Source organism: Coptis chinensis, chromosome 1, assembly GCF_015680905.1.
Source record: "Coptis chinensis isolate HL-2020 chromosome 1, ASM1568090v1, whole genome shotgun sequence".
In the NCBI taxonomy this organism is placed as follows: Eukaryota; Viridiplantae; Streptophyta; class Magnoliopsida; order Ranunculales; family Ranunculaceae; genus Coptis; species Coptis chinensis.
Window position 1 is genome coordinate 12,984,379 of NC_141456.1, and position 21,607 is coordinate 13,005,985.

General features: G+C 41.0%; 1 protein-coding gene across 1 annotated transcript; it reads left to right on the plus strand.

Moving 5' to 3' along the window:
- The first annotated feature begins 1,708 nt into the window (after positions 1-1,708).
- Positions 1,709-6,045, plus strand: LOC147522248 (chorismate mutase 1, chloroplastic-like). The gene is made up of 6 exons (XM_086592180.1): positions 1,709-2,316; positions 3,460-3,682; positions 3,769-3,855; positions 4,405-4,548; positions 5,416-5,508; positions 5,625-6,045. Exons 1-6 carry the CDS (start codon positions 2,129-2,131, stop codon positions 5,853-5,855), a joined length of 966 nt encoding a protein of 321 aa, XP_086448306.1. The 5' UTR covers positions 1,709-2,128; the 3' UTR covers positions 5,856-6,045.
- Positions 6,046-21,607: the final 15,562 nt, after the last annotated feature.

Genomic DNA, 21,607 nt, shown 5'->3' on the forward strand with positions numbered 1-21,607 from the left:
TGTGTAATTAAGATTTTCATAGCATACGTCCGATATTAAAATTGTTTTATTTTAGTAATCTACTACGAAAATCTAAATTTTTATATGTAAATACAAATTTGCATAAGTTAAACAACTATGAAAATATAAAATTTCTATACATTTTTTCATCAGGCTTGTTTTGTTTCACAAATCTACTATGTAAACTTAAATTTTCATATGTAAATTCCAATTTACTTATATTAAACTACTATGTAAACTTAAATTTTCATATGTAAATTCAAATTTGCATATGTCAAATTTGTATTTGCATATAAATTAAATAAACTATGTAAATTTGTATTTGCATATGTGAATTTGCATTTACATATGTGAATTTGTATTTACATATGTCAAATTACTATGTAAATATATATTTACATATATTTTGTCAAGGCATCAGACAATTTCAACTCTCCAATTTTGTCTCTGCATTTGCTTTGGTTTCTCCTTACCCGTTACTTTTGAGTAGATTAAATTGATCATTCTCTCCCACACAAGATCTCCTACTTGACTAACCTCTTCAAATCACGTAAATCCAACTTATTTCCTACAAACATTTCATCAAACAAATTCCACTCAATCTATTGATCTCTCATCAATCATCGAGTGATAATAACGCCCTAGTTCAAAGTCCCTCATTGGCTTATAAATATCATCATGAAGATGTATGTGGTAAATAGTATTTTCACATAAGAATCAAATACCAGTGGCTCTCTTCAATGGGAAAGAAATAAAGTTAAAATCAGTGTTTTCGTTGGCTTCTTCGTTAAAGCAAACTCAACAAAGAAAAAATATAAGGTGGTTATTTATTGAGAAGGGCAAAAAAGAAAACAAATAAGTGTGGAGATAAAAATTAGAACGAGATTTGCGTCCATTATAAAAAGCAGGGAGATTAATTAGTTGAACGTGAATAATAGGTTTTATGGATATGTCCCTACACAAGAAATTTACATGTAACTGAACCGAAATGAGGGGCTGCGACCCATTGCTTGCTTTAAAATGGGAAGAAGAGTTGAGCTGAAGAGATATATAAAATAATATTAAAACACTATTCTATGATTGTAGATGGGCTCGAGATTTTTAAAATATTAAAGACGTGCTCTAACACTGTCGTTTTCGTGTGAAAATTAAGGGCATCTTTACCACGCGACCACCATTCATTTCACCTAATTGTAGTATTCATGTATAGACGTGTCATCAATGCAATAACTTTTCCCAAATTTAAAGATTCGATTTGTTTTTGTAGATTTCTTTAGAAATATGTTTATATGACTAATGCATTATCATAACGGTTGCCAAACGTACCCTAAAACTAATATTGTTGGGAAAAAAATATAAAATAATTTATTTTCCAATTATTCATAAATGGATTTTGAACTTCACCAACCATTGGCTTTGATGAATTCTAGTACCAACCTTGATTAAGACACCATGGCGGGTCCCTGCACTTGAGCTTAACCAGAAGGACGGAGTGCAAATAGGATCTTGTAACGTACTAACGTGGGTAAACACGGACCAAAACGTGACGCATAAACTAAACCGTGCACCTGATTTCATACTCACTAGCACAAAGTCATAACTCGCACCCACCTTCTATGACTTCCACTTGATTAAAATCCAAGCCCTTAAATTAAATCATCTACAAGCATAATGCAGTTTAGATCTGAAGTCAATATAACATTGCACCACATCTAATAACTAATAAGTTGTTCAAAACCCAATTTCGATCTTCATTTTGGATGTACCAATCTCATCATTTGATTAATCAGTGGTGCTTAACAATGTCTCAACACTAGTACTACACAGATCCTCATTTTGGAACTTTGGATGAGTTGGGTAACTTGGGTTACATTAAATCATTCCCTTTTATTTTTATATTATATAGTTTTAGAGAAAGAAAATTTTGTCAATTTTTCCCACCTAACCCAAATAGCGAAACAGTTCAACGCACAAACAAAAAAACTTTGCTGCCACCAAAAAATAAGCAACTTTTCAACTTTATTTTTTCTTCCCTCACAAAACTCAGACGTCTCCTCATTTTTCATAATTTTGCTTTCTCTTCTCTGTTTCTTGCTCTTCAGTTCTCTGCTTCCACACACCATTAAAAATGGAGTTCAAGCTTTTAAAATCTTCTTCTCCTACAACACCAACCTCTCTTATACACAAATTTTCATTACCCAAATCTTTATATTCTTTCCCAACCAAGAAAAATCTTAACTTGACGAAGTTAACGCCAATGAGTTCAGCAAGAATAAGCTTTCAACCACTTCATGCTTCTGCAACTTCTATTACTTCGTATGATAAAAAATCTCTCTCTTTATTTGAACTAGTTCATAGTTGTTGTTATTAGATTATTTGAAAGTTACTGTTTATGGTAGACTTGTTAAGTTTTTTGAGAAGGGGGTTGCGGAAAACTTGCTAGACTAGTTTAACATTCATTTCATGGTTGTTACGGTGTAATTTTGTTTTCTTTCCATAGAAGGAAACTTGAAGATGTTTGTTTGTTCACGGGGACGCCTTATCGCATGTTTTGAAATATATTTACACCCTTTTGGCCTTATGTGTTTCTACACAATGTAGTGTCTGATTGTCTGATTTGGTTTGGTGTGGTTGCATGTTGTTCTGTTTAAGTCCACTTGTATAGTGGTGATCCAAACCGGCCTACTCTAGATGAGATGACCTTGTATGGATTGGGATCATAGTCAGGACTTAGGAGACTGAAAATACCAATTTAAGTCGAATACGGAGAAAACAGGTTGTTGTTTCAGGAAAATTAAAAACGATTAGATTGACCTGTTCTGTCCGAGTTAAGTTCAATTATTGGACTTAGGGGACTAGTGGTGACCGATCTGATGTAGAATTTCACTTGTTGGACCTATATTCTCTGTTTGTCTGATGTAGATTGATCTAATGTCTTGTGATGCTTCTTTCCAGTAAATTTTCCATCTAGGAGACATTCTAATCGAAAATAAACACATGCACGCACTAACTTGTAAACCTGGAATTGACCATTTAGTTTTTCCGGGTAAAGATATTTGTGGTTTGCCACCAGCTAATCGATGTATTGATTCTCACACACTGTTTAAGAATGTATGTTTAGACAGTCATGAGTACACAATGAACATGAACAGACATACGATAATCTATTTGTCATTTTGTAGACAGGAACATGTTCAATTGTATGTTATTTCCGTATGCACACATGCATAAATACGACTGACTCTGCCCTAAAGTATTTAGTTGTTCACCCATGAATTGGGTATCATTATCTGTGAACATTCTCATATGCAGACATAAGCAGCAACACGTTTACACAAATATGCATTATCATAGATGAGCGTATCATATGAACATCTACATCAGTAGATTTGTATGAGCATATTGAACTTCAATGTTTTCATAGACTACTTTCTGAAGCTTAACTTTCATTGTGTATAGAGTGGAGAAGAAGAAAAGAGTGGACGAGAGTGAAAGTTTGACCCTGGACAGCATAAGAAATGCTTTAATCCGCCAAGAGGACAGCATAATATATGGCCTTTTGGAGAGATCTCAGTATTGTTATAATGCTGATGCTTATGATCATAATGCATTTGCTATGGATGGGTTTCACGGATCCTTGGTTGAGTTCATGGTCAGGGAAACTGAAAAGCTTCATGCAAAGGTAAGTAGACCTCAAGATCGAAATATGCATAGGCAAAGAATAGTGATTTCGTTACACCTTTGTTCATACTTTTCTATTATGATCAGGTAGGAAGATACAAGAGTCCAGATGAGCATCCATTCTTTCCTGCTGACTTGCCTGAGCCAATGCTACCACCTTTGCAGTATCCACAGGTAAGCTTGTATATTGGAAGAGGATTGGAACAATAGTTAGTTATTCAACTAAAGTTTCTGGGAGTCAATTATGTGTTTTATTCTTGGTTGTTAGAAGTTGGAATTAGAGAGATGACGGTTATGCTGCTAAGATTCAATTGTGAGTGCTGGATTAAGAAATCCCTCTTTGTAATGTCAAATATGTAAGTCGGTTTAGTGAGGACTGAGGACCCAGATTGACCACCTTACCTGTTTTTTACTCTAATAAGCAAGAACTTGAAGTAAGTTTTCCAAATTCAGTACTCCGTACATCATTAGAAACATAAAAGATTCTCGTGTGACATCTGAAACTTTGGATAGTATACTGAGCATGACAACTCCAAATGTCAAATGGACTGCTCTCGAATGTGGTCCAAATGTCGAATTATGTACCTGAAGTAATCATTGTTTTCTATACTTGATTGTTTATTTAATCTTCATGGCTTTCTTGCTTCTATCATAATGTCGAATTATAAGTCTTTACTTCAGCAAGCCTGTTCTAACTTGATCTTGAATTATGATTCCATCTAGGTGTTGCATCCTATTGCTGTTTCTATCAATATAAACAAGAAGGTCTGGGATATGTATTTCAGCAATCTTCTTCCTAGATTGGTTAAAGAAGGAAATGATGGCAACTGTGGATCAACTGCACTTTGTGACACCACATGTTTGCAGGTATGCTCCGGACATGAGTTTTCTACGTCAATCTGATTTAAATTAGTTTAATCAGCTCTATTTGGATAAAGTAAGACGACAACCACGACTAACACTATGTTACTGATTCTGTTTGATCCTTTCCTTTGGTCAGACAAGATGTTAGGTGCATCTTTTATTATTATGTAGTTAATTTTGTATTTTCTCTTGCCTTTTCATAGCTAAATGCCCAAATATCAAATTGAGTGGAGATTAGTAGCTGACGTGGTACAAATCATAGTCCTCTTATTTATGGGGATTAGTATTTTCACATAAAAATGGAAGAACCAGACGATAATACTTAGGTTATTAGCATAGCGGAGATATGTAACTAGTCTAACCGCATGCTAATTCCTAGTGTTTGGGTAAAGATGTTGTTGTCAACCATACACAGAGTCCAAACCACTAATTGACGTTAGTGTTAAAGTCCTCTGTACATGTTTGTAAAAAGTAAAAAAACACCTTGTGTAGCAAATCTTATATGAGAAGTTCAACAAAATACGTAGAACAAGAAGTTTTGATAAACATAAATAGATGCGCCTTTAGCTTCATATTTTCAGATTCAGTTCTCCTTGGTAATATATTTATGTAAGAATAGGCTCAAGTTGTCCGGAACATTGAAGTGTGTGGTGTGTTGGAGCCCTCGGTATTTGACACGAAGACGTGTATGAGTTTCATATGAAGCTTTCACCAGTCTCACTAGTTGGTTGTCTAGTCGATAGAATCCAAGTTATGAACATGGAAGATTTCTGAGCTAATTGAGAGACTAGTATTGAGGTTGTGGTCTTAAGATAATCTTACTGTATGCGTGTAATTCCACAGAAGATGACTCATTCATTTTGCATGTAGGCGCTCTCCAAGAGAATCCATTATGGAAAATTTGTCGCGGAAGCTAAATTTCGAGCTTCGCCTGCTGTGTACGAGGATGCAATCAGAGCACAAGTATTATTTCTAGTGCGCTTTATGTTTTTTCTATTACCTGTAATTTACTTGATTTATACTGATACTCTGGTGAACACTGTCTTCCCATGCGGTGGTTGTGGTGGTTGGTTTTCCAGGACAGTGACCAACTAATGAGGTTGCTGACATATGAGGCTGTGGAAGAAGTAGTCAAACAAAGAGTAGAGATGAAGACTAAAACTTATGGGCAGGAGGTTGTCTGTGAAAATGATGGAGCCGATCCAGTATGCAAAATCACACCAAGCTTAGTTGCTGATCTGTATGGAGAATGGATCATGCCATTGACAAAGGAAGTGCAGGTTGAATATTTACTGAGAAGATTGGATTGAACAAATAAGACTCCCTGATCTGGGAGGAATGGGACTGAAGGAAAACAGAGGTGCTCATGCCAATGTTGGTACATATATGCCATGTAATTAAGTCAGTGCAGCAGTTCTCTAGCTATGTTGTCCTGATTCTCTAAAATGCCTCGTATATAACAGACATTCCTTCCAAGTCTATAAAAGTTTTGTTTAGACATCTCTGTTCATGGGTATGGTTTTTGATTAATATATTTTTATGATGCTTCTGTTGAGAAGTTCAGATTTGAAGTGAGGCAGTCATCACTGAGTGTGGATTTGCTCTTTATGTCTATAGTAATATTTAGTGATGATCCTGGAGAATAACAAATTGCCCTCTTTTCGTAATTTCCATTGATTGGTAACTGTTAAAGCGTTACTTAATGATTACTATGTCATAGTTGTAGGCTACCACTCACTTGCCTACTGCTGTGATCGACCATTGTGCCAAATAATCTTACGGATGTGAGATGCCTAATATACTAAGGTGGCCGAATAATGACGTGTTACTGAAATGTTTGGTGTACTAGATACTGCAAAGTTTAGAATTGCGAGGTACGTTGGATTAATAGGGGTAATATTCACTTGATCACTTCATAGAACAATTTTTTGATCGAAATACTCACATAGCTTAGCTTCTGATAATTTAAATTTTTCCTTGTCCTAGAGGCATAAGAGGTTCTCCTTCAATCGTCACATCTTGGTTCAGCCGTACAAAGCGAGTCAGGTGTTATCATGACTGAATTTTCTCAAAATCTGAGTGTCTTGAAGTCTCCCTTACTTATTTCCTTACGTTGGATGTTTTGTGTCGCAAATTGAAGGTGTAGATAACAGAGGGAGTTTTTCAGTCAAATGGCGGAAAGGAATGTAGTGAGCTGGAATACAGTAGTTGCAGGTTACTCAGTCACAGAACGGTCTATTTGTACAGGCATGGCACTAAGGTTTTTTTTAGGATGATGCACTCGGAAGAAAATCGCCTAATGAGGTGGACTCGTGTCAGTGTTTTGTCCGCTTGTACTCAGTCAGGTGTAACTGAGGTTGGGATGTGTTTAGTTATATAATAAGCAGTTAATAATAAGCAGTTAAGCACTGACACTCAAAACTCAAAAGCAAATGTAGGAATACAGAATTCTTTGCACTATTGCTCAACAGAGAGTGAATTAACTTCAAATAGATACTTTCTTACCATTGTCATTCAATCTCAGACTGTCACACAACATGAAATATAATAGATCAAAATATTAAAGCAGTAAAGCTTAATCAACTGAATTTATTTCTTCTACAAAATCAGTATAGAGAAATGTGGTAGAAGAAAGAGAAGGCGCGGGTCGCGACTTGGGCAATGCCAAGTCGAGCGCGGGTTGCCCTGAAGTTACTGAAGGTCAACCCAAGGCAAGAGTGTGGGTCGTGCCTTGAGCAAGGCTAATTGGAGCGCGGGGCGCGCCCTAGTCGATTTTGACAGAGATTTGTCAGTTTTGTATGTTTTTTATAAAAGAAAGTCTTCAATCATTTTGGAAACTATAGACACGAATATGCACTCATGTTGTGCTATATAAACACCTCTGTAACACAAAAACAAAACCAAGCAATATAAAATATTTCTTCTCCCGTGGACGTAGGTCGCCGTATTGGCACCGAACCACTATAAATCATTGTGTTTTGTCTTTTTAATTAGGTGTTTAATTCTACATGGTATCAGAGCGGAGCGCTTAATCTTTCTCTAAATCAATCTAGATAAACACAATACACTATGTCAGATCCAAAACCAAACCCAAAGTCTGGCATTACAATGATGATTCTAATCTGGTTGGAAGTCACATCATCATGATTCTCTTGAATGGAACGAACTATATACCTTAATTGATCTAGGGCGGTTTCGCTATCGCTTGGTGGAAAGAAGAAATTAAGGTTCATTAATGGTGCAAAGGTGTGCCCTGCCATTGATAATACCGAATATGAGAATTGGGTTTCCAATGATCAGCTTGTTCGATCTTGGTTACTCAATTCTATGGAGTCTACTATTGCTGGGATTTTTACTTTCTCTGATTCTGCGAAGGAGATGTGGGATTCAATTGAAGATTTATACAGAAACCAAAACAATTCTGCCCGTGTGTTTGAACTTCAACTAGCAATCGGTGCTTTGCAACAAGGTGAGAAAACTTTTATAGAACACCTTGGGAATTTGAAGAAATTGTGGGATGAGTTAAACATATATCGTCCACACACCACTGATCCGAAGACTTTATTGAAACGGGCTGAAGAGGATAAAATCTTCACAGTATTTCGTAGTCTTAAACCATAATATGAAAATCTGGAAATCAACATTCTAATGGAAAGCACTCTTCCATCACTTGCTGCTGTTTGTGAAACTATTCAGAGGGAGGAAACAAGGAAGAAAACCATGAACTCCGAGGTAAAGTCCTCAATCTCGAATCAGATACTTGCGTAAAACGATTTTAGAAAGAAGTCACAGGAATTTGAAAATGGTAAGGGAAAAATGGAACCGTCTCACTGTGATCATTGTGGAAAGAACTGGCACACCAAGGATCGTTGTTGGGAATTATATCCACATCTTAAGAAGGAAAAGAAACTGTCCAAGAAAGAGCATGCATGTTTGTTCTTTGGAGACATCAATGTCCAACTCAGATATTAGTCATCAGTTGAGTCAAATTCTCTAACAACTCACTAAGTCCATGTCTTATAGCAAAGGTCAGTTTGCCTCAACTCATGTGTCAGGTAATTTACATGCCTATTTTACTGTGCCATAAAACAGTAACTCATGGATAATTGATTAAGGGGCTACTGATCATATGGCTAATTGCCCTGCATTTGTCCATAAATTTGTGTCAAAAACTGAAAATCATAATATTTTCATAGCAAATGGTTCCACCGTTCCCATTCTAGGTAGTGGTCAAGTGAATTTTTTTGATAAAAAACTCAAGAGTGATGCTCTAGTTGTTCCTTCATTCCCTGTTCACCTTCTATCTGTTGGAAAACTTACCAATTCTTTAAATTGTGATGTCATTTTTTCTCTTAACTCTGTCGTCTTTCAGGATTGAAAGTCGAAGAGGATGATTGGTGAAGGAATTTATTCCAATGGACTCTATTTGTTGAAGTCGCATAAGAAAGCGTGTCAAGCTAGTGATTTACTTGAGAGTCGTATTTTGCATAAAAGACTTGGGCATCCATCTAGTCATGTCCTGTCAAATTTGTTTCCACATGTTTCTTTAAACTCTGATGATGTTTGTGATGTTTGTCAATTTTCTAAACAAACTTGTTTATCATTTCCAAACTCGAATTCTGTGTCAAATAAGTTGTTTGAGTTAATTCATTCTGATTTATGGGGACTCCGCCTCGCCTCATTAATTCTTATGATGGCTATAAGTATTTTGTGTTGTTCATTGATGATAAATCTCGTGCTATATGGTTATATTTATTGAAATCGAAAACTGAGGTTGTGACTGTATTCAAGGATTTTCATACTATGATTACTAACCAGTTTGGTGCTAATGTCAAGACGTTTAGATCTGACAATAGCACTGAGTTTTGTAAAGGTATGTTACCTGAGTATCTTCGTAGCCAGGGGATAATTCATCAAACTAGCTGTGTTGGCACACCTCAGCCGAATGGCGTGGCTGAAAGAAAGAACATACACCTTTTGGAGACCACTCGTGCTCTTATGTTGGGCATGAATGTTCCTAAGCACTACTGGTCTCATGGCGTCTTAATTGCTGCCTATTTGATTAATCATCTTCCCAGTCGGGTTCTTGGTTTTAAATCCCCATTGGAAGTGCTCAAAGCTAGGCCGCTAGATTTCTCTCATCTGCGAGTGTTTGGGTGTGTCTGTTATGTGCATCAGCAAGCTATTCATCGAGATAAATTTGATGCTCGGGCTACTCGATGTGTGTTTGTTGGTTATTCTACCACACAGAAATGCTACATATGTTACAATCCTATGACAAGGAAACTGGTTGTCTCTCGTGATGTCCGATTTGTGGAATATGAAGCTTTCTTTCACAATTCAGCTCTGCCTGGGAATCGGTCCCAGGGGGAGTGTTTGGCAGATTTGGCACCTCTCCCAGCCCCTGTTAGCAATTCGGGATACCGCAAAAATTCGGTAGAATTATTCGGTGATTCAAAAAAACGGTACAGTCAAATATTCGGTCAAAAATTCGCAATACGGTAATTATGCGGTGTTTAAATGTTTAATTAATACGCGTTTTAAACGTTTGGTTGCAAAAATTCGGAAGTCAAAAATTCGTGATATTATGTTAGTAAATATTAATAATAGTTGTCATTCTTTACAACATAACAAACATATCTAAACAATTTAGCTACAAAAACATTGAAACCAATTAAATGGTCCACATAGGTACCTTCATTTATTTGTTATTGGATTGAAATTACCGTTCAAATTTCAAAATACACACACACCATGACATAACAATTTAAATATTGTCCAAAAAGTATAAAAGCAAAGCTTTTGGATTAATTTATCACTAAAAATGTAAGAGTGAGGAACTTAAAGTAAGAGTGAGACATAAAATAAATAAAAAATAACAAAAATGCAACCGAATTTTCATTCATTCATTTTTTTTGGAGCCGATTTTTTGAAAAATTGGTATTATTCGTTTCAAGACAAAAAATCGTGAATTATTGCGAATGTTTCAAACATTCGGAAGTATTATATGTTTTGTCATTCAAAAATTCGATTTGCGAATTATTCATGAATAATTCAGCGAATTGCTAACAAGGCTCCTAGCTATTATTACGGCTGATTTGGCTCCTCTCCCAGCAGTTGGCGAAGGCATTATTCCTGTCACAATGGTTGGTGAAGGTATAGTTCTTGCCACTGAAGAATTGGGCTCTACTGAAGCAAGGGCGCACTCATAGACTAAGTATATTGAGGATGGGGTGCGCTCTGGTGCTTCTCTAGCTCCTCCAGTTTCTAGACAATCTGAACGAGAGAGACGACCTCCAGTAACTCTCAAGGATTACTATAAATCTGATAGAGAACGACATCCTCCAGTGACTCACAGAAATTTTTATTCTTTGCATGATGTTACATATCCTCTACAGGAGTATATAACTTATGCCAATATCATTTCATCTCATCATGCTTTCTTAAGTACAGCCGATGACGTGCAAGAACCCAAAAACTTTAGAGAAGCTAGCTCTCGTCCAGTATGGAGAAAGGCGATGCTAGAAGAATTTCGTGCTCTAGACGAGAATAACACTTGGGATATTGTTATGCTACCGTATGGAAAGAAAACTGTTGATTGCCGGTAGGTGTTCAGAAACAAGTTCAACAGTGATGGTTCCTTAGAGATTAGAGAGGTCTAAAGCTTGACTTGTTGCAAGGGGATTCACCCAAACTTATGGTCAGGACTACAATGAGACTTTTGCACCAGTTGCAAAGATGAATACGTTTAGAGTTCTTGTATTGAATCTCTAGCTGTGAATCAAGACTGGAAATTATTTCAGATGGATGTGAAAAATGCATTCTTACACGGAGATCTTAAAGAAGAAGTGTATATGAGCATTCCACCTGGACATCCGAAGGAGACTAAGGTCGGATTAGTATGCAAGTTAAAAAAGGCTATCTATGAACTTAAATAATCTCCACGAGCGTGGTATGCCAAGCTCAGTTTTGTTCTAGCTATGACCGACCTTAAGCGAAGTGATGCTGATCCTTCCTTATTTGTTAAATTTAGCAGGTCAGGCTTGGTTATTGTTCTTATTTATGTTGATGACATAGTTATCACAAGTGATGACCTTATCGAGATTTCTAAGCTCAAGGAGTTAGTGCACAAGAAGTTTGCTATCAAGGATCTGGGTATTATGAAGTACTTTCTTGGGATCGAAATTGCTTATTCAAAAAAGGGTATATTTCTAAATCAAAGAAAGTATGTGTTGGATATTTTGAGTGAAGCAGGAAAACTGGGGGTAAAACCATCTGATTCTCCAACTGACAGTGGAGCCAAGTTGGATAACATTGGTGATCTTCTTATTGACATTGGTCAGTATCAGCGATTAGTTGGTAAACTAATATATTTAACTATTACCCGACCAGATATTTCTTATACATTGAGCTTGGTTAGTCGTTTTATGCATGCTCTAAGGACTCCACATATGAATGCAGTTTCTAGAATACTGCAGTATCTGAAAGGGTCACCAGGCAGAGGTATTTGGATGCGGAAAAATGTGCATACATCTATTACTACTTACACAGATGCTGATTGGGCAGGATGTCCAGTTGATTGGAGGTCTACTTCCGATTATTGTACTTTTGTGGGAGGTAATTTAGTCACTTGGAAGAGCAAGAAACAGAATGTAGTGGCTCGTTCTAGTGCAGAAGCTGAGTACAAGGTTATGGCTTCCACCACCAGTGAAATCATATGGCTTTGCGCTCTGCTGAAGGATTTGTGTTTTGGGTTGCATCTGCCAACTACACTTTACTGTGATAATCAAGCTGCTATGCACGTTGCTGCAAATCCGGTGTTTCATGAGAGAACTAAGCATATCGAAATTGACTGTCACTTTGTGCGTGAAAAAGTACAGTCTAACATTGTCACTACCTCCTTTGTTCGAAGTGACCAACAAAATTTTGCGACATTTTACCAAAGGACTTCCAGCTTCCAAGTTCCATGATATTCTCTCCAAGTTGGGTTCGCTGGATATCTTCGCACCAACTTGAGGGGGAGTGTAGGAGAAGAAAGAGAAGGCGCGGGTCGCTTTTGGCAAAACCAAGTCGGGGTCGCTACTGGCGGTAATCGGAGGTCGACCCAAGGCAAGAGCGTGGTTCGCGCCTTGAGCAAGGCTAATTGGAGCGCTGGGCGCGCCCTAGTCGGTTTTGACAGAGATTTGTCAGTTTTGTATGTTTTATATAAAGGAAAGTTTCCAATCCTTTTGAAAACTACAGACACGAACATGCACTCATATTGTGCTATATAAACACCTCTGTAACACAAAAGCAAAACCAAGCAATATAAAACCTTTCTTCTCCTGTGGATGTAGGTCGCCGCATTGGCACCAAACTACTATAAATCATTGTGTTTTGTCTCTTTAATCAGGTGTTTAATTCTACAAGAAAGAAAAAAAAAATTCACCCACTCACCTTCTTTGAACCATAACAACACAAACTCACTCAAAACAAGTGTTCTAGGGAGAGGCACGAAAATGAGGCATTCTTGTCAGACATTATTTCTCCCGCTCTTTCGTTCATATTCTTTCTCTTGTCCAAGAAAAAATCGTCTCTCCATATGTTTTCTTCTTCTTCTCTCATCTCAGCTTTCCCCTTCCTATAAAACCATTCAATGTCAACGTTGGGGCTTACACTGCGACTGGAACTCCGACTGCGACTCCTGCTTTTCTCTCTCGCCCTTCCCCTTTCCCTCTCCTCATCAATCGCCTGCTTTAGGGAACACTTAATATCTTTTGGAGAAAGAAGAGTTGGTGTAAGAAAAGATGTATGGAATTGGAAATATCGTGGAATACCACACACATCAAGTATGACAGACTTTTCTTTCTCAGGGTTATAGAGAGCTAGTTGATCATTGTAAAGCGTGATTCAGCTTTCCTTTACATACACAGTTGAATGGGAACTGGAAAGGGCTATTATTGGAACCGAGTTCGGCTTAGGAGCGAACTGCCTACGTATCTTGCTCTCAATTCGGGAGGGAGAGAAGAATCAGGTCTGGCGTAGTTCATAGGAGGGGTATTTATAGATGTTGAGAGTGAATCCTCGCCCACCACGTGTAAAGTGTATCACAAATGAGGGGGTCTCGATTAAGGAGGCGTCGAAGTAATCGCCTTTATAGGTCCGCTGTGATGATGTGGATTATTAGTCCGGGCGAAAGTAGCTTGCGGCGATGGTCGATGCTTGGTGGCGTGATTTGTACATGTGCATCTCTGTTCATGATTGCTTCTAGAAGATAAGCTGAGTCACGTTATAGCCTAGTTCGCGTGCTGGCACGAACTGTTCTGGAATGTTCTCTTATCTTGGGGACGCGATCTGATTCTATAGGTCGGTGAGGTATTTCCATCATGTTGAGTACGCGCTTGATATTCTTGAAGGAGGATATCACTCCCTTACATAGTCCCCTCTCAGTAGGGCGTGCTGGTCATGGAAGCAGCTTGCTGAGAGAAAATGGTAGCGCGTGCGGAGCATGTTTAGAATTGGAAATACCTGACGAGCTAAGGAGAACAACTTGTGCTATCCTGTGAGCTATTGGGCACGGATGTTTGACACGTGTTCGTCACGTGAGAGGATTTGAGCAGTTGCAGGGACAACGTGCCGCCCCATTTTTTTGGGATTTGAAAAGACAGGACAGCTTGTTGGAAGTCGTGTGCGGTTAGGGCTAGGGTGTAATCATGGTGCCTTGGAAACTGGAGGAGCGGTTGTTCAAAGATTACGCTTGCAATTTTTGAAACATCACTTTGCTGCTTCGACTTGTAGAAAATAAGTCAGTACCGCAACAAACTTCAGGTTAGTTTTCTACCATTGTTGAACTCCTGCTTCTTGCTTCGTGCTTAATCTTTGCTCTAGAGTTGTTAGGACGTTTGCTTATTAATTAGCGGCTAGAATCGTTAGGGTGAGAGAGAGATGTCTGACTCAGATGATACACGATCTGATGAGGTTCGCGAAGCTTCTCTTGGTTGGGTTGATGAGGAGGAAGAGAAAGATGAGTCGGTGTATGGGGTGAGTGAGGCTGGTGATGAAGATGAAGCAGTTGAGGAGGCTGGAAGTGGGGACGATGAGGCTCGATCTGCATCGTTCAGGTGCCGGCGAGCACTTCAAATCGCCATTTGAGGGTCGGCGTCGGTCACCGGTCTAAAAAACTCGCGGGACGATACGCTTTGAGGACGTTCCCCTATTTAAGAAAAAAATATGGGATAATCGTAAGCGGTCTGGAGATCCATTAGCCCGAACAGCACGCTCTGGTTTTTAGCAATAGGTATACCCCACCGAACTATGGGGTTATTGTCTGTGAGGGGCAGTTGAGGGCGCATATGACGATCCCGTTCTCTAAGCTGGTTTGTGAGTTCTTGAACCGGCTGCGCAAAGCAAAGCGCTGCTCGGTTTGTGGGGTAACACGTGGCGGTTGTTCAAGGTGTTCGACCTGCTGAACGCTAGTAGTGAATACCGTATAGAGGTCGCTGATATTATTGAGCATTACTCTCTAAAGCGATCTCGGTCGCTTAACTTTAGCTTGCAAACCTGAGCTAAGCTGTCGAGCGTTCTGGATGGTGTGAGTAACGAGTCTTGGGATAAAAGACCATTTCTGCTTGTGGGAACTACTGCGCGAGCGGGTTCAGTGTGGAAACTAAAATATGCGACTTTATTGGTGGGTACCGGTATGCTCTTTGAGAATATTGACCTTACGTTAACTGAGCTGTACTGATATTGCTATTTTGTTATCTTTGCAGATATCCCCCTAGAAAAGGAGACGAGCCGAAAGGTGATTGAGAAGTTTGCTAGGTTGACTCGAGCTGAGAAGCAGACGAAGCTTCCAGAAATCGCACATTTCTTTAAAGAACGGGGCGGACCTGCGATTAGGGAGAAGAGGGAGGTGCAAAAGAGTAGGGCGCGGGGTAAGGTGAGCAGGAGAACGTCGAAGAAGTCTGTGATGGAAAAACGTCGGAGTGATCTGGTGACTAGGGAAGATAAGAACCGCGCTCGTCACAGGGTGAAAGCGACCACGGAGGAGGTGCGGGTGCGTCTGGGTCAGGAGTTGGGCAGGGTTAAGAGGACTCGCCCTTCGATTTGGAGGACTCTCTGTTTGAAATCCCTGAACCTTGCTTGTCGACGAGGAAGGGTAACGACCCAAAGTCTCGACCTTCCAAGGTTGCGAGGGTAGCTGAGACCACGCTGGGGGGTGGTGAAGGGCGAACTGGGGGAAGGGCGGCTCGTAGCTCGAGAGCGAGACCGATGCCCGACTTCAGCGTCCTAGGTGAGGACGCTCCGACTAGGGTTGTTGGAGATGCTTCTGGCAAGATGAAGGGGAAGGTTGGTATGAGAGAGACTGGTAAGGGGCACTCTAGTGCTGGGAAAGACGAGCTGGAGCACAACCTGATGTATATAGATGAAGTGACCGGGAAAAAGCGCTATGTGAGGAGGTCTGACTGTAGCTACAAGTCCGCACCCATAGCTACTTGTTTGCTGGAGAGTATGACACTGGACGGTGATAGGAAAAACCTGGATGCGATGGAGCTGGAGTCGAATCTGAGGGGGATGGATAAGGTGATGTGCCTAGTGAGTAACTTTTGCGTTCAAACTTGGCTGTGTTATTATGTTATATGTTGTTGTTTGATGCTAACGTGGTATGTTGTGCGAGTTGTCGCAGCTAATCACTGGGTATCAAAAGCTGAAGACGGCCGCTCAGTTCGCTAAACTGGAGAAGACGGAAGTCGAGTTACCGAGGGATGAGCTTTCGAATCTGCGAGTTGTACAACAGTCTGAGAAGGAAGAACTGGACGCTTTGAAGCCCCAACTTACTGCCTTAACGTTGGAGAAGACATTTGCAGTGAATGAGTCGATCGGGCTGAAGCATGAGGTGGAGGCGTTGAAGAGCCAACTAGTCACAGCGAAAACCTATACTGAACGATGTAAGACTTCCACATTGCAAGCGAAAGAGGCCCATCTCACCATCCGTGCTGAGGTGGAGAAACTGGAGAAGAAATTTGACGACCTGTAGGAGGAGCGGGAGCGAAGAGCTTCGGGAGAAAGCGGGGGCAGGCCACTCGAAGATGCTAGCACTGTTCCTGCAGTTGTGCTTCCCCCTATTACTGGTGTGGTGAGTGATCAGCTTTAGGGTTCTGGCGAGCTAAATGTGGCCATTACCGAGGCAGTTGTGGCATCTACTGGTGATCCGAAGCTCTGCCCCAGTGTTGAATGTCGTTCTTGCAGAAAATGTTGATGATGTCGTTTGAAAAAGTTGTTGGTGTTTGTGGTTATAATTGGCCTTTGGCCGTAAATAATAGAGATGGTTTCCTGGGTTGACCTGGGCAACTCGTTTTTCTTCTTTGCCAGTGATCATGATAACTAGTGGCTAACTGTGCTGGATTTCCTGAGTATTCTCAGCAGCTCAGTTAGTCTGCGTGAACTGAGGCTTCCCTGATGTCGTCAGTTCGCTCCTTTTTGTGAATGTGAAACATGTTGCTTTGCTTTATATAAGTAGTATTGTGTATGATATGAATGTTTGCACTCTGTAAGTATGGGTATGCTGTTGCGACTTGTCGTACGGAGGGTACGGTGTCAAATGACCTGTGACTTTGCTGGTCTGTCGTGCTTGCTATCCGATTTAAATTGTGTAGGTCGCACATGTCTTGAGGACGCAAGGGGCGTTCTTTACTTTGGAGCTACCTGAGCTACAGCGCGTGCGTGGCACGTGTAAGAATATGGGTGGGCGGGAGTCATGACATGATGGCTGCCAGTTGGCGTGCCGTTTTGGCGTCTCGATGCCATCATGACCTGTCTTGGGAAGATACGTTACTTTACCATAAGTAGGAGTGTTCTTGGAAGAGCAAAGGCATTTGCTCTTCCTTTGCTCTTCTTCTTGCTGCTGCAGCTCTTCTCTCGCCTGTGTTGTGCGTTTACTTCATCGGTTTACTCAGGTACGTTTGGCTTCTCTGTTTAACTATCTCTCTCTATTGTTTTGTTGAAAGGGAACCTGAGGCTTGTTTATTTAACCTGTGTCCTGCGTAGGTTTCTTTATGGCCAGGTGCCGCAAATATGTCAGGGGAGAGGGGAGTTTGAGAGAGAGCTCCTCTCTGATAATGGAGGAAATGGAGTTCCATCCGCACGTTCATAGAGATCATGGCAAAAGAAAAGCTGTAGCGTCAAGGGCGAAGAGCCACAAGCGACCCAGGAGTTCAGGTCGCTCGATGGGTGGCATTGTCTTCAGGTCGCCTCGGCAAGCTAACGACACTGGTCGGGCTGCTGAGGGAGCTAGCGACCTAAGGCAGGGCCATCACGTCGCTGGTGATAGTTCGCTTCCTCGCATCGGGGATGTGGGGAGCGAATTCTACTATATGGGAAGAACGGGGAAGAAGCGTGCGGTGAAACGCTCTGACTGCAGCTTCCACTCAGCGCCTATAGCGACCAGTCTGCTGAAGGGGATCGTGCTGGACGGCGACAAAGCTGAGGTTGAGGATGAAGATATGGATACGCTACTGGGCACCATGGACATGGCTACTTGTTTGGTGAGTGTTTACTTGCTAGGCTTGTCACTCTGTTTAGTAAGGGATCGTAACCTTGAACTTGTCCTTATAGTTTCTAGTGGGGTACGACAAACTGAAGAGCGCTGTGCAGCACGCTGATACTGATGTCAACTCCCGAGTCGAGTTGGGATGTCTACGAGCTGCGTGGGGAGTTGACAAGACGAAGCTGGACGTGATGACAGATAAGTACCGTGCGGCTGTGGATGAGAACGCTAAGCTTGTTGCAGCAATGACTGATCTGCAAGGAAAGTTAGTGGAAGTCACCGAGTACGCCAAGCAATGTCAGGGGGTCGCAGCATAGCTAGTAATTCGCCGAATTATTCACGAATTATTCGCGAATTATAAGGTTTGGCGAATAAAACGAATAATTCGGCGAATTTTTGAATGATACGGTTTAATTCGCGAATTGGTTGGGTCGGGCTTATAATTGCCGAATTATTCGCGAATTATTCACGAATTATAAGGTTTGGCGAATAAAATGACATTTGTATTATTTTTTCATGAATAAAATTGTAAAAATAAAAATAAAAACGTTATATACTTATATATCAAAATTTTAAATGTAAAATATATAGCCGAATTTTAAAGAAATATATTCGTATTATACCCGTTTAAAACACGTATATCGTATTTTTACCGTTAGCGTTTTATTGGACCGAATATTTAAAAGTATTATTGTTGAAAATTTTGAATCTTAGGCGAATAATTGACGTACCGAACTTTTGCCGTCCACGAATTTACTAGCTATGGGTCGCACGCAAAGCTCAAGATGCATATACCACGACCTGTGCTCAGTATGCCGAACTGGATGAGAAATATTTCCAGTTGAAGAAGGCACAAGGGGACCAGGGTACGGGTATGCGCATTGTGCTGAGATTGGCAAGGCACCCTTCGTCGACCAGTGCTGCCCCAGAAGATAAACATGTTGTGGTTGCTCCTTGATGGTGACTTCTCATCTTGTTTTGAAAAAGTTTAAGTTGGATAACTGCTTTGTGTGTTCTCCTCTCTATGAGAGTTTTAAACAATAGAGTTGTGTTTTCAGGCTTGCTTGAACAGCTCGCCTTAGTTGATACTGAGAACTGGTTTCCACGGAAGTGGCAGTTCGTTAATTTTGCTCCCATTGTTCAAAGAACCGATCTGGATTTTCTGGGTAGACCCAGCAGATCGGTGGATTTGAACTGGTTTCCTGGCCTTGGCCGGGCAGTTCGATTGGTGACTGTATATGTAATGCCATGTTTTGCTTGCCTGCTTGTTGTTATTATTTTGTGTATGGCGCTTGTGGTACGCCTCTGAGATTTAGTTTAAGAAAGCGTTATGCTTGTGAATTATTGCTCAGGAAAGTAACCTCCCTGAGCTGATCTTAGAGGTATAGGTCCCCAACTATTGAGAATTAGGGAGGCCATGAGCCGGTAAGTTCCGAGCCGCTCACTGGGAAGAAGCGTGATTTAGCCTCTGAAGGCGCTTCGCTTCATCGAGAGAGCTCTCACGGGTTGATCCTAGGAGTATAGGTCCTCAACTTAGCGAGATTTGGAGAGGCTATGAGCATGTAAGCTCCTGAGAGCGTGCTGCTCGTGAAGAGCATATTTGACCTCTGAAGGCGTATTGCTCGCTGAGAGCGTTCTCACGAAGTTGATCCTAGGAGTATAGGTCCTCAACTTAGCGAGATTTGGAGAGGCTATGAGCCTGTAAGCTTCTGAGAGCGTCTTTCGTGAAGAGCGATTTGACCTCCTCGGCGACGTGTTGCTTTCCGAGAGCGTTTGTAGCCCCCGAGGCATTCTCGCCATCGAGAGCATTCTCACGAAGTTGATCCTAGGAATATAGGTCCTCAACTTAGCGAGAGTTGGAGAGGCTATGAGCCCCGTAAGCTCCCCGAGAACGCTTACGCTCGCTAAGAGCGTATTAATTATTTGAGGCGTATTATTTCGGCCGAGAGGCGTTTGTAGCCCCTGAGGGTGTTCTGCTCATTGAGAGCGTTCTCACAAAGTTGATCTTAGGAGTATAGGTCCTCAACTTAGTGAGAGTTGGAGAGGCTATGAGCCTGTAAGCTCCTGAGAGCATTTTGCTCGCGAAGAGCGTATTAAGCCGCTGGAGGCGTATGGCTCGTTGAGAGCGTTTGTAGCCCCTGAGGGCGTTTTGCTCACTGAGAGCGTTCTCTTGGAGTTGATCCTAGAAGTGTTTGAATAGAGTGGTTGACAATACGAATGTAACTAAACTATCTGAATTATCGAAGATTAAGAACATGACTGTGTACGAAACTAAATATTTATTGATAAAATCTCTTTAACAAGTAAGTGTTCCAATGTCGTGGAAGTGCTTTCCCTTCTTGTGTCTTGATCCAATAGGCCCCATTGCCAACAACTCGGTCCACTATGTACGGTCCTTCCCATGTTGCGGCTAGTTTGGAGTCATCCTGCGTCTTTTTCAGAACTAGATCACCAGGCTGGAAGGATCTAGGATGTACTCGTTTGTTGTAGGACCTCTTTAGAATCTGTTAATATGATGCCACTCTGATAGCTGCCAGGTCGCGGCGCTCCTCCAACAAATCAACCTCTCGGGCTAGGACCGAGTCATTATTTCCTGACTCGACAAGCTCGGATCTAGTTGTTGTGATTGTCAGTTCGGTGGGAATAACAGCTTCGGTGCCACAACATAAGGAGAATGGTGATTCGCCTGTGCTGGAGCGAGCTGTGGTGTGATGAGCCCACAGAATGTTCTCTAGCTGGTTTGGCCATTGGCTCTTGTTCTTTTCAATCTTTTTCTTTAAGTTTTCTAATATGGCCTTATTGTTGGCCTCTGCTTGACCATTACTTTGAGCGTACTGTGGAGTGGAGAATGAGTGAACTATCTTCCACTTGGCCAAAAATTCTTTGACCGTTTTGCCTTTGAACTGGGAACCATTGTCCATCACCAAGGTGTGTGGCAGACCAAATTTGGTGACAATGTGAGTCCAAATGAAATTTCTAACATGTGACTCCTTGACATGTGCCAAAGGAACTGCTTCGATCCACTTAGTGAAGTAATCGGTTGCAGCTAAAACGAAGCAGAACCCGGTACTCTTCTGTGGGATGAATGGTCCCATGATGTCCATGCCCCACATGTGGAATGGCCAGGGACTTGCAATGCTGATCAATTCGCGAGCGGGTTGGATGATGTTGTGGCCAAAGATTTGGCATTTGATGCATTTGAGCACATATATTTTGGTGTCGATCTGCATGCGAGGCCAAAAGTATCCTTGAGAGATCGCTTTGTGGGCCAAAGAACGACCTCCAGCATGATTGCCGCATTCTCCTTCATGAATCTCAGCAAAAATCAATTGACCTTGAGTTGGACTTATGCATCTCAAGTGAGGTCCTCCAGCAGATTTTCGAAACAACTTGTTATTCAGAACACAATAATGACGTGCTTGATATGGTATCCGCCCCGGCTTTGCTCGCTCTCGCCGGAGTGTGCCTTTCTGAATGTACTCTATGATGGGCTGCATCCATGTTTGGCTCATCTAATCCTCAGAGAGTGGGCATAGG

What these genes read in the sequence shown, in the direction of transcription:
- LOC147522248 (XM_086592180.1), top strand. Translation starts at nt 2,129, where the DNA reads ATGGAGTTCAAGCTTTTAAAATCTTCTTCTCCTACAACACCAACCTCT. An exon ending in TCTGCAACTTCTATTACTTC is followed by an intron (nt 2,317 to 3,459) that starts GTATGATAAAAA and finishes CATTGTGTATAG; the next exon opens with AGTGGAGAAGAAGAAAAGAG. An exon ending in AGGATGCAATCAGAGCACAA is followed by an intron (nt 5,509 to 5,624) that starts GTATTATTTCTA and finishes TTGGTTTTCCAG; the next exon opens with GACAGTGACCAACTAATGAG.